The sequence below is a fragment of the Falco peregrinus genome, chromosome 6 (genome assembly GCF_023634155.1).
Source record: "Falco peregrinus isolate bFalPer1 chromosome 6, bFalPer1.pri, whole genome shotgun sequence".
Taxonomy (NCBI): domain Eukaryota; kingdom Metazoa; phylum Chordata; class Aves; order Falconiformes; family Falconidae; genus Falco; species Falco peregrinus.
The window spans coordinates 1,760,853-1,774,412 of record NC_073726.1 but is presented as its reverse complement, the minus strand read 5'-3'; the positions used below and the strand labels follow the sequence as shown (position 1 = coordinate 1,774,412).

Below are 13,560 nucleotides of genomic sequence, written 5' to 3'. Positions count from 1 at the left end.
TGGCTATGGTGAACGCTAAAGATCAACTCATACGGGGTAGGTTTGGAGGGATGGGACATTTCCTTCGGCTTCCTTGCATTCCTGTTACTGCAGGTACAGCTAAACATTATCATAAGTGCTAGGGGTGAGAGTTGTATTCTACCAATTTCTGTCTATATAACTTGTGTAACTTTTAGCAAATTGCAACAAATGGAGGCCAGGGGTCAGGGAGAGGAAAGATTTAAAGCAGTTTTCTTTTTTTCAGTTTCACTATCCAAATCGTACAAGATAGGATGTATTAAAGCATCATCAGAGGTAACTGCTGTCAGTCTTTCTGTCATGGTTAAATACTATAGATTTTTATTAGATGGTTGAATGTGGATGCTAACACAGGATGGCACCTGTGGAGGCTAACTTCCAATGCAGGTATTTGGAATCTAAACACTGTTATGTTCAGTTTGGCTTTCAAACAACATTCTTTTCTTGCCCATCTTTTTAGTACTATTGCTAATTTTTATTACTGCTAAGAAGAACTGGTGAGAATTCTGGCAGACTGGGCAGATCTGTGCCATAGGCTGATTTCTAAACTTTAAAAAGGCTTTACCGTAGGAGATAAGATGTGTTGCATGATGTTATAAAATTTTGCAATTATGTTCATTGTCTATGGAAGCACTCTGGATAACACAGGGTTCTCTGTGTTCTTCCACAAAGTATGAGGTACATAAACCCAGTGTGATTTATAGCCTGTGCAACATCTGTTGACTCTAAAGATGATAACATCAAGTAAATCTGCAGCTAATTGCAGGAAGTTATTGATGGTATGCCAAGGAAGAGGTGAGAGGAAATAAATATGTATTTATTAAAGGGAAAAATTAAATATATTCTAAACTACCAAGGGAGTTAACATAGCTGATACTAAAGAAAATGCAGTTCTGCTTTTGCAGAAATGTTTTCCTGAAGGTGTAAGAAAGGAAGGAGTGAATGGTGAGTGTTGAAAAGAAACAGGAGACACCCGTAAGGAGAAAGGAACGTGGAAGAAATATTTGCAGCTTATATATATAGTAAAGAAAAAAGTAGTATTCCCCCTTATCCAGGGGACAAGAAAATACCATGATTTTTTTTTTTTAATTGATTTTACAGCACAGTAGCACTACTGATCTTAAAGTATCTCCTGGCATTTACAAGTATGTATTAGAAGTGATCCATGTTATCTCTTGTACAAACTGACACTTTTGGATGCATGTTTTAGTGCAAAAATAATGATAAAAACTTAAAAAAAATGTAGGATATATCTCACTGAAATGAAAAAATGAAGTGCAGCTAGAAATTACTAACTCAGTAAGGTAGCTGTAGACTTGTACACCTTAAGTCTGTCACTGTCCATGTATACCTTTACTGAGATGTAAAAGTATTCAAGAATTAGGTCATTAACCATTAACATGAATTAAAACACACCAATGAACCAACATCTCTTCTGCCCTCCTTTGAGGGCATTGATTCAGCGAAGTCAGCCATCTTTGCCATCTCAGCAACTGATGGGATGTTTGAAAGAAGCTATTTTTGACTAGGATTTTTGGAACACATCATCCATTATCCCTCATTTTCTTTTATCATTGATGTGTCTATTGCAGCAGGGCACGGTACTGATTTAAACTGCATCGCTGTACCTTTACATAATGCTCTATATTAAGAAATACTACTTAGCTATTGAATTATAACATATTAATGATATTTAAAAGCTGCCAAAACCCCTGGTATTTTCAGACTAACATGTAAATTTAGGTTATCTTTTACATCCCTTTAATCATAACTGTTTTGCCTGCTTTCATGACTGTGATGCTTACTTTGTAAATAAGAGATGAAGTCATATACCTCCGTTTAGATGAGTCCTTGTCTTTGTATGGGAAAGAGATGGTTTTCTTCAGCCGCTCCAGTAATACAGTTGAAAGTGCATAATTCCTTTACGTGGTTTTATGATGCAGTTGCAATATATTTTCAATGCAATTATCTCTTGCTGATATGAGCACATTTCTTTTAATCCTGCTTCATTTTATATATTGATGTGATACTCCATTTCGAGCACTGCTTGTTGTTCACCTGTTGGGATTTTAAGAAATATTTTCCTGACAGTAAAAATCCTAAATAGCATCTGCTTGAAATTTATTAAAAACAAGCTTTATTTACCTCTTTGTTTTCCAGTTTTGGATGCTCTCCTGAAATTTGAGCAGAAATGCCGTTGCATTGGTAATGAGCAAGCAGTGCAAAGCAATGGGCTCAGGTAGAGGTGGGGATGAAACTGTCAAGGAGGAAAGCAGATGATGGCACTAAATTACTCTTACAGATTAATAAGACCAAACTGGATAAACTGATCTGTACTTGTATTCTTTCACAAGTTACATTCCTTCATATTTTTTTGTACCTTGTTTTTGAGCATACTGTCATATTCACCTTTTTCAACCAGTAAGTTCATTTCTTTGGTAATCCCCCATTTGGGTTTTATCTCTCTCCCGTTCTGTGTTACACCTTTCTGCCCCCTTTCTGTTTCCATCTTTTTCACATATGCTATACACATTGCTTTGCGTCTGTGATGCTATGAAGTCTGTTCAAAATAGAAATAGGACAACTAGAATTTTACTGGCAACATTCTTTTATTTTTACTTAGCTCCAAAAAAAGCCCAAGAGGAGTATTGACTTGTAGAGGTTTCACTGCTTTGTTTCCACAGTAAATTTGGTTTTGAAAGGCCACATAAATTTGAAGAGCAGTTCCTTATCTCTGCAGTGTCGAAATTAAACTTAAGTGAATTTATTATGAAGAAGTGTATTTTTAATGAAGAGCAATCTTAATTGCAAGAATAAAATGTGGCCTTTTAAAATGACATAGATACTGGCTTTGTTTTCATGATTATACATCTTGGATCATGTTATGGACCTGGTGTACTTGTAATTTATAGGTATTGGTGTAAGAAATTTTCTTTTGAATGATTTCCGATTTCCAGGCCATATCTCAGATAGAATATTTAGGGTGGAGTTGATTTTTGCTCTGTCCAAATGCTGCTGCTGAATGGCATGAATGTTACAGTTCTTTGGCAGTATCTTATCACAGAGAATTTAGAAAAAAAGCAGGTTTAGTTACTAATAATGTTTTGGAGCTCCTGAGGAAGTTTCTCAAATCAGCTTGTTTTGAGGGAAGGCATAAGAAGCTTAGGGTGATTCTTAGCATTCTAGATCTTAATGTTTCAGACTTTACCAATTTTAATTATATTAAAATCGAACGTGTGCATTCCTGCAGGTTAATATCCTTCATGGGTAAGGTGGGCAGCACCACAAATGTGGTATTCTCCCCAGATGTCTTTTTTGTGCTGTAGCTTGTGTCTTTTGCCTCTTGTTCTACCTGTGTGCACCTCTGAGAAAGGTCTGGCTCTGTCTTCTCCTGACCACCTGTTAGGTAGCAGAAGACAGCAGCTAGATCTCTTCTTGATCGTCTCTTTTCTAGGTTAACAAACTCAGTTCTCTCAGCCTGTCATGCTCATACGCTTCAGTCCCCTGTCTTGGTGGTTCCCTGTCGGACTCACTCCAGTTTGTCAATCTCTTTCTTGTACTGGGAGGTATGGAGTACAGTGGCCTTACAAATGCCAAATAATATGAATAATCACTTCCCTCAGCCTACTGGCTACACCTTTGCTGCACCCAGTCTGGTACACAGTAGGCTGCCTCTGCCACAAGGACATACTGCTGGCTTATGTTCAACTTACTGTCCACTCTGCAAAGCTTCTTTCCAGCCAGTGAGCATCTGGCCTGTTCAGGCGAGGCGCACAGGTCATGCCATCCTAGATGAACAGGGCTTAATGTGCTTTTGCTGAACTTTGTGATGTTTCTGTCCGGCCATTTCTCAAGGTTGTTGAGGTTCTTCAGAATGGCAGCCCTGCCCTCCAGGGTGCTGAGCACTTCCCCCAAATTGCTGTCACCATAAACTCACAGAGGATTAATCTTGTCCCATCATTCAGGTTATTAACAGTGATATTAAACAGTATCAGCCTCCAGGATGTGGAGTTGCTGCCCAGTCCCCTTTGAGCCTGGTGGTCCAGGTGATGGAGGAGACAGTGGGCAAAATAGCAAGTAGCAGGTTTAGTAGGTCGTGGTTAAGTAAGGTTGTGAGTCTGTATTCAAGGGCGAGGGGGAGGGCTGGGGGAGATGTAATGGTGCGTGGGTGGGGGAACCTTAAAGGAGTTCAACAGCTCTTGCTTTAGACCTAAGTGAATGTGGGAGTAGTGTGGTATAACTTGTGATTAGACCTAAGTAATGTTTGTCTTGGTGTGTTAAGCTATTTTCTGAATCATGGCATTTTCACAGGAATGTCTCCAAAATATGGTGCTCATTGTTAAGTCAGTGGTGATGATAAAAATAGATATCAAACTCATTTCCATCAATTCTAGATCCCGCCTGGCATCTGATTTCCAGCCCAGAGAGCAGTAGGAATTAACTCTTCCATCAAGGCAATTTAAATGCAGCTTTAATATGTTAAAAATAGCTAGCTGGTTTTCCCCACTATTCTTCCAGTATTGTTATCAACTTCGGGTGTATTTTTTTAATTTAGTGCATGCAGTCTGGAGAGAAACAGTAAGTTTCCTCTGTTTTTATTTTTAATGTTCCCCTTCACTGGGGGCATCTATCAGAAACTGTACCTGGTAGTCTTAATACATTCTGTTTCCTTTTCTGGACTTAAGCAGCAAGAGTGTGTTAATGTGCTGTCTGAGAAAGTAAACAGAAATACAGCACCATGGGCCTCACTCAGTTTCTGTCTCCAGCAGGACAATTTTGCCTCACTTAATGTTGCTCAAACAGCTAAAAACTGAAACCTTATGTATTATGGATACAAGTAGTTAATTTTTAAGATGGTAGGAATTGATTAAACACAGATCAGTTTTCATAGGAACTTAATGGCATTTTAGGGGCAGAGAGAGATTTTATTCTTGATTGTTTCACTGAGAAAAGGAAATGTTTGCAGGAATCTTGTCCAGTAGGAAAAGGAAGGAAAGATAGCAGGGGTTTTGTAAGTAACTGGCATTTTAGTAAAATAAAATCTTCTTCCTCTTTAATAATGTACATAAACAGGGCCACGCCTGCAACTATCAAGAGGACGCAGAGATACTTGGCCGGTATCTATTCAATCTCTATTCATGATACCTACAGAAAAATTGAAAGATAAATAATTTGAGATTCAAAATTGATAATTTTGTAAAGTATATCTAAAATATATGGCATATTGTATATGGCACATAGTATAGAACAATTACATTCTTCTGAACACTTCACAAGGCACCATAATCTATGCAGTTTTTATAGGAATAAACATCTTCTTTTGAAGAGTTCACATTGTATTAAGATGGCTATAAGGTATTGTTTCATAGTAACTAGTGAAATCCCTTTCATTTGATTTAAAGGCTTAATATAAGCCTTGCTTCAGCAACTACTTCAGTGCCTGATGCAGTGTAGGGCAGTCATTTCGGCCTATGTGGAGAATTAGTTTGATTAAAACAGAACATGGAGAAAGGTTCTTTTTGGAGGTGTCACCTTCCAGTTTGAAGACCTACAAATATGCCTCCTCTTGCCATTCCCATCTGCTCTGTGGATCAATTGAATGAAAAATTTAAGTGCCTCCAAGAAGCAGGCACCACAAGAAGTTCTTTAAGTTAGGGTGTTCACTTATTCAACTTAGAGAATAAAGATGTAATATAAAATACTACGTTGCTTTCACAAAAGGGTAAGCATTGGGTTTCTGCTGAGGTATTGGGATCTCAGGCCCTGGTCTAAGACTGGTTTTAGTTTTATATTATCTGCACTGATAAAAACAAACAAATCGGCTTATTCAGGCCCAGCGGTGTCCTGGGTTGTTGGTTCAGATGTAAGTGAGGCAAACAGGATATTGTCCTTCCTTTTCAGTAGCTAACATTTCCGTTAGGACCATGGAAGTTTCCGTGCTGGATTAGATTTGTGGCCCATTTGAATTAGCAAATTACTTTGAGGTACTTTAGAAGCAGATGGAAAAAAATTCAAATGGGTCCTTAGCAGTTCGAACAAATGAGTCCACTCATTTTGTTTGTTTTGTGCTTGTATCTAGGCACTGCTTTAAGACCAAAGACTGTGAAAGTCTAATAACCCCTTTCAAAACTGAAATTGATTGTCATTACTGAATACTCCTCCCTCGTAGGAAAGATTTGATGTGCTTTTGCAGTATCTGTCCACTCCCTTCTAATTTTGTGTAACAGAAATAAATACTGCAAATAGCAGTTTAGATTCAGTGTCATGAACGTCATCTACCAATGCACATGTGAGCTTCCACCAAGAGGGGAAGCTGTATCCTACCTGTGGGTTCCTACCCTCTCCCTATGCTCTTCTGTGTCTGTATCATGAGCCAGATGAGAGAATGCCTTTAGATGGAAGCTAACTCAACAGAAGCAACTCTCATGAGTGCCAAGACCTGGAGGCAGGGCTGGAGTGAAAGAACAGAGAAGCAGGTTCAGGACATGGAGGTAGAAATGAGCGCGTGTTCTGTTCAGAGCAGCCTGCACTCAGGTCAGCTGAAAGTAATAACGGCATTGCAGTTTTATGCCATCTTGCCATTCTTTATTTTTAATATGCTATTTCTAGTGGACAGTTTCAACCAATTTGTTCTGATGCTTAAGTTACCTCTGGAGTAATTTTCAGTATGAATGCTGTGCTGCATGCACTGTAATGTTTGTGCAGTAGCAGTCTTCTACAGTATTTCTCAACAAATCATGTTTTGGTAGCCTCTCATCTTCTGCACTTAAATCCTAACAGAACTCTTGGGTATCATTTGGACCTGTTGAAAAAAAAATAGTAGTGTTTGTAAAAATTACAAAATTGTAAATTTTCTTCATTATTGAAAAAGAACAGCCTTAGGATACAGATATCATCGACATTTTCTGTGACTGAGACTGCAGAAGCAAAATAAAACAAATGACCTATACAAAACAAATAAGCCTTCCTCAAACAGGCAAACAAAAGTTTATGGTTTTACAAATCTGTGATTTTATTTAGAATTTCAGGAATGGCTTAATTTCCTTTCACACACACCCCCCGCCCCCCAATCTCTTATAAAACATCTCTTATTCTTGCTGCATATGCATTGGTGGGGCAGTGCTGATCTTCGGTGTTTGCTCCTAGGGAAATCCACTTTAGCTCTTCTAATTTCATTCTTTTCCCCTCTTTGTTAGTATCACTGAGGTTATTTCTCAGAGCACAGAAGGATTTCTCTTTTGGCTCAGGTAGCCTCTTGAGTGACTCAGTGTAATGACATTGGTTTATTACTGGCTGTCCTGGTTTCCTCTTTGTTAGCGCACCTGATTGTCCTCGGTAGACTTCTGTTGATTCTCTAGTTCCAGCAAAAGCTCAAAATCAACTCAGTTTAAGAAAAGAGGATAATACGTTTTTTTGTGGACGTCGTATTGATGCTAGCTTCATAATTAGCTTTTTCCCAAAACATATTTTAATACTTACAGAAAGTTTTAATTCAGATTTTTTCCTTTCTTCATTATATGTTGTCACAGAGCAATATTTGAGGTCAAAAGATGAGAACACTTAAAAGAAAGATTCTGTGTTGTTCAGTCACTTAGATTAAGAAAAGCTAACTGTGTTGCTCAAAGTATTGTTTTTCTACCTAATGTACTATGTGCATATCGGATTTGTTTCTGTCTATTAAACTCCTCTTACATAACTATCTGGGAAATGGTGGTTTAAAAAATGCATTTGTAAGCAGCATCTCAGCCAGTAGATTAGAAAAGCTGTTCAGATTTAGTAAACCAAGAAAATTTGGAGCTGTAATGACAAAAATATTTTTTCTTCAAGAAATACAAAGTTCTAACCCTTTGTTAGGCTGAGGTAGGTTATAAATGTCACTGATTCCTAGGGCTCAGTGTATTCTGCCTTGACATAGAATACTTTCCTTCAAGAAGAGGATTCAGCAGGCAGTCTGTATTTTAAGTCCTTAAAAAGTCATTTCCAGCTGTGCTTTCCAAGCTTAATAAGGTGTGATAGTTAGAAGGGAAGCAATACCAACACCCTATGGGAGAGTTAAGGATTTGCCTTTATTTTTACGAACCCATATAAAAAGGTAGAATTATCAGAGGGATGAGAGGTAGAGGAATGGCTGTAGCACTGTAGCTCCCTCCTCTGATTTCCCCTCTGGCTCCACTGAGCAGAAGTGTCTGAAGCAGCAGGCTGCATGTCATGCTAGCGTGAGGGCAATGCCTGTTGTGGCTGCGCATCCAATCCTAACTGCATCCAGCCCTGGCATGGCATCTTATAAGACTTTTAGGTCCTAATTCATTTAAAGCACAAGTCTTCTCAAAGTTAACAAAATGTTATACATCTGCTTTTAAAATCTGTTAGGGTAGAAGTGGCAGTTATAAATACTATACTCTCTAATATAGTATTAGTTTTTTCTAGTGCTTTAAGTTTAAAGCAGAAGGAAAGATGACGAGTTTTAAACCTGGCCCCAGTCCCCCAGAGTCTGTGCTAACTGGGAGAATGAGCCATTGTGTCTGCTTAATTCCTGAGAAGACACAAGTATCTCAGAGCCCATGTCAGCCTCACCTCTGATCGTGACCATAGTGTTATCGACTGACTGTGCGCGGCAAGAAACAAAATAATGATTGCACAAATGCCTGAAGCAAAATCCTGGATTTGGCAGGTCCCTGGGTTAATCACTGGTAGTGTCTTTGTTGTACTTCATGTGACATGGTTTCTTCGCTAACTAAAATTGACTGGTTGGAATGTGCAATTTCCTCTGCAGTGGTTTAAACAAACTGGATCCCGCATGCACTGTGGCTCTGGCTATGATCTGGCCAACCACCCTTCTACTCAGTTTCATCGTGCTGTCTGCAGTGGCAGCATCACTCTTGGCGAGTGTAGAGATTTCTAACATGACGTTGTCTGCTTAGATGATAAAAGCTATCAAAAGGTGCATATTCTGCCTGTGTTGCAGCTTCTGCTCTCACATGGGAATGGCAGGAGATCACTTGGAGGTGTTTCTGCCATGGACCTGCTGTCCTTATGGAAACTGCTTTCCTTTTGAAAATATGATAATATGATTGCTATGGCTTCCCTACTGGTTAGAATAGCAACTAAGAGCATCTGTAGCAGGATGTCTAGCCACTGAACCCCCAGAAAGGCCCTCTGTTTTGAAGTCCTGCTAAATGAAATGCACTGTCCCAAAGCATTTTGTTAGGATTGCAGGAAACCTGGAACAAAGCTGCAGATTTTGGCAGTTGAGCAGGAGGTGGCTGCCAGTCTTAGACACAGATGGAAGTATTTGCAGAAGCCAAAGCAGCATGGTCTTTCTGTTCCTTTCTTAAAACCATCAGAAGGATTAGATTTTTAGCACTTGAAATGGCTTAATATAGATTTTGAGATTTTAAAATACAGCAGGGAGAAACAGTCTCTTTTTTAGTTCTCTTCCACAGCGTTTTCTGCGGATTTAGGAGATCAGAACCATATTTTTATTTTATTTAAGTAACGTGGGGTTGCAGAATATGGTTTTGTGACATAAGTGAACTTCACAACAGATCTTATATTTATGGGCTATGTAAGTCCTTGGTGATATCTGCACCTTTTTAAATCTCATGTTGCCAAGAAACTACTTCAGAATTTACTGTGGCAGTAGACATAATCTGTGGGTAGTTCCTTGCACTTTTTTTTTTTTTTTTTTTTGTACAGCTGAGAGGAAGGGGTCAGAGGACTAGTCTTCACGTTCAAGACAATTACTCATTGAAGTCAGTAATTGAAGTTAGTGGGAGTTTAATACTAGTTTTAATAGGTTTATGTGGAAAGCCACCTGTAGGTATGCAGCTTAGTCACAGCAAAAAGTTGCAGAGAAGTAACTGGGTAAGCGTGGCTGTTGTAGCCCCTGGCAAAAGCAGCTTTGCAAGCATGCCTGCCTATAGGGCTTCATTAATAGCCTGTGCAGCATGAGGTGTGCTGTCCTGCTGCTTGGCTGTCCTTTGAATTCTCTGATCCATTTTTAAACAAATGCATACAGACAAAGCATTTGCAGGTCTTTTCTTAGTTAGATTAAAACCTATTTGCCATACTGTACTGTTAAGAGAACTGATTTCCTTTGTGCCTTACTAAGCTTTAATGCAGTATTTCTCTAAACTTTCTGCTTTAGTTTCTTATGCAGTGTTTTTCATATGCAGGTACGAGGATATTCTCTGCATAGCTGTGAAGTAATTCACTTGAAATGTTGCATTCAGTTGTGACCATGTGGTTGCTAAAATTGATTTGAGGCTTAAATTAGTTTATTGTGAATAAACAAAAATAATTGACTATGAAAGTGAAAGGTTATTTGGTAAAGATTTAAAAGTTCTGTTTGCTTAGTTGGAATTCAAGTCTGTGCTTTAAGAAACTTACTGGGGGGCATAAGAAGAAGATAACTTTATTAGGAAGTCGTAGTGGGCTGGCTATAAATGGAAATAGTGGAACATTGTCTTATGAAGGAAGTATCTGACACTGGCTGAAATGCCTTGGCCATAATTTTGTTAGTTTTATTGGTTCTTTCAAAAGAAGCGGTGGATGACCTGATTTGATTGAGCAAAATGCTGAAAAATGTGTAAATGAGACTAGTTCTTAGTTCTGCATTATCTTGGAGATAGGCAGTAGTGTCAAGGTCTAGGCTACCTTGACATCAGGAATTGGGATGATTTAAATCTAGAAAGACAAAAAAGGAGGGGGGGGGGCAAGGCAAAAAAAAGAGAGGCTTTGTTAACTTTGAAGGTTCTTCAGGTTCACTGGGTACCTTCCCAGGCTGCTTTTACATTTCTCTGCAGGTCTAATCTAATGCACCCAGACATGTTCAGAAGTGTTCATTTTATAAATTTAATCATCCAGTTCCCACCTAATTTATGTTGTAATTCAGAGTTTTAAGTGGAGAGGTGTGTCTGTTCTTGGAAGAGCCTAAAGCAGTAGGTGTTCTCAGATCATGCTTTTCATATTCTGGGAATGTGGATTTCAGAGCAGTGGCCATAGTCAGTTTGATTTGCAAAAATATACGATAACTGTGGGTGTAATTGCATAGCATTTGAATGATTTGAGTTCTAGCCCAATCTAAACTATAGGTTTTCATTAGCCTGAAGGAAATTGAACATGCAGTTCTGAGTCCCAAGTGAGTGTGACTAAGAAATCAAAGACATTTGGGAAGAGGCATCCTCCAGCCCTTCTTTCAAAGACAGGTCAATAGTTAGGTCAGGCATGCAAGATCAGGCAAAGAGCCAACTGGAGGGAACACAGAACTCGGGGACCTCAGGGAGTGTGAAAGCCTTGGGTTTATGCCCTGGGTTGTCTTTTATATTTGAAATTGTCCAATGTGAAAAGCCTAAATAGTCCAAAGCACAGGAATTAAAAAAAAGAAAGTTAATGTGTCTGGGAGAAATATCACAGATTCAAACCTCCTTTGATAGAGGGAGATCAAATGTTGGGTTTTTTACTTGCTGGAGTGCTCTCATTACTAAGTGGCTGTTAGTGAAAGGTGAATTGGCCAAATCTGCATAGCCAGTGACAAAAGTTGAGTTTGAATAGATTTTCTTGCTACAGATGCCAGTCCAGCCCAGTAATCTATAGAGGCTCTGCTGATGGTGGTTTCCTTGATGATAAGTTTTGTGATGTTTCTGTGATTAAAAATGGGGGGGAGATTGTTTTCTTTTGTTGCCGTTCTTCTGTGTTTGATTCCAAATGTTTAGAAGTGTGATTTAAATATATGAAGTATAATCTGAATCTGTAAACCAGTAATACATCTGGATTTTCAGATCTTAGAGCAAATCATGGTTATTCAATATTCAGACATCTGGTTAGAGAAGTTTAATTATCTTGTTAATCCTTTGGGACAAGGAGATGACTTCCTGCCCTGTGACTGAGATTCTGGAGTTCTTGGAACTCATGCTGTGCACCTCTTCAGCAGTGTCTGGGTCTGGAGAAGTGTGGTGAACTAAATTCAGTGTATTAAATATCCAGGTTTTCTTGAGTAATAATCTTCTGATTTTCAGTTTTTCTGGTATAATACATTACTCTGACATACTCTGTTGTCAGATGTTACATGCAAAAATGTCCCTTGGAACTAACTTTTAAATGTTTCAGGATGTTTAAAATGTTCCATTATCCTATGTCATGGTTATCAATGTTTTGTTGCTTTTATAGATTACCTTTCTCAAGGGATAGATCTCTCTGGAATAGAAGTAATTGAAAATGATCTGCTTTTTATTGCAAGAGCTCGCCTTGAGGTGGAAAATCAGGCTAAAAGGTTGCTTGAGCAAGGCGTGGAGACTCAGGTAAAATACACTTTCTTCTTTATTTCCTTTCAAAAGTGAAGTGTAAAAGTGCTCGGAGCTTGATTTCCTTCATTTTGCGTAGCTCTGTGTAATAGAGTTTAAACATGAATAAAGTCTTAACATGAGAAATTTTCACGCTTGAGAATATCCAAAGAAATTGACAAAACTGGCCTTGTAAAATATTTGCAAGAATAAAATTTTGCAGGATCTGATACTGATATGAGTAGTTTAACTCTAAACACATATTAAAAGTGTTAAAGTGATAAAAGCTTGATGTTTGATAGGACTTTGCATTAAGCACAGTATACTACATTGCCAATATTGCCAAGCTTTATAGGTAAATCTCAAAAATTCTGTTTCTTAAAACTGTAAGATTTCTACATTTTAGCTATACAGTAATATATTGAAATGATTTAAAAGATTTGACATTAAAACTTTAAAGGGCATTTTGAACTTTGAGGTAAATAATCCCCGTAGGGAATATCAAAATGAACATGTATAATTACATTCATCCATACTAAATACAATTATCTACATTTTTAACCTGGCTACATCTATTATTTAACTACTTGTAATATCATTAGTGCTGTCTTCTGGCCTTTTTAAAAAAATCATGTTCTTTTGTGTATATTTTTTATTGTTCTTTTTTAAAAAATATATTAAATCCCCTTTACAACGGTAAGAGGACAAAGTACAAATTCCTATCAAATTTGGGTTTTAAATTAGAGAACAAAGAGGATTAGAACAAGATTTTTATGCTGTTTGTTACCAATGGTTAAATTTACCTGTAAGTCAATATGGCATTTGTTTATACTATTGAAAGTTGACATGAAAATAGGACATATACAGAATGGAAAATCTCTTCATTAAATTGGCTTGGTTAGATAATTGAGGATTAAAATTATCTGTGTCTCAAAGTTTTATTTAGACCTCTCATTTCAAGTTATTTCCTGCAGTAAGAAGTCATGATTGTGGTGAATACCTTTGACTATTTATTGATAGCAAAATGGTATAAAAAAACCACCCCATTTTTTACTTGATTACTATTCAAATGTTGAAACTTCTGGCAATTTGAGCATGTTGCCAAGCTATGATTAAGCTTGTTACAAGCTATGAAGCATATGCAATATTAAATAAAGACTGAACGATGATAGGGCCTAAGAAAAAGCAGGTGGACATTTATTGTAAATGTAGCAAAAGTCTTCATCAGTGTGTAGTCCTCCTAGTTTTTCATGTCGGATTT

At 37.8% G+C, this 13,560-nt stretch overlaps 1 protein-coding gene across 1 annotated transcript in view; it reads left to right on the top strand.

Annotated features, from left to right (window-relative positions):
- The window catches only part of COG5 (component of oligomeric golgi complex 5), a 183,336-nt gene that overhangs the window by 64,455 nt on the left and 105,321 nt on the right, over positions 1–13,560 (top strand). The window contains exon 7 of the mRNA XM_055808013.1: positions 12,187–12,317. Within this exon, the coding sequence (XP_055663988.1) occupies positions 12,187–12,317 (131 nt within the window). The remainder of the gene's footprint in view (positions 1–12,186; positions 12,318–13,560) is intronic.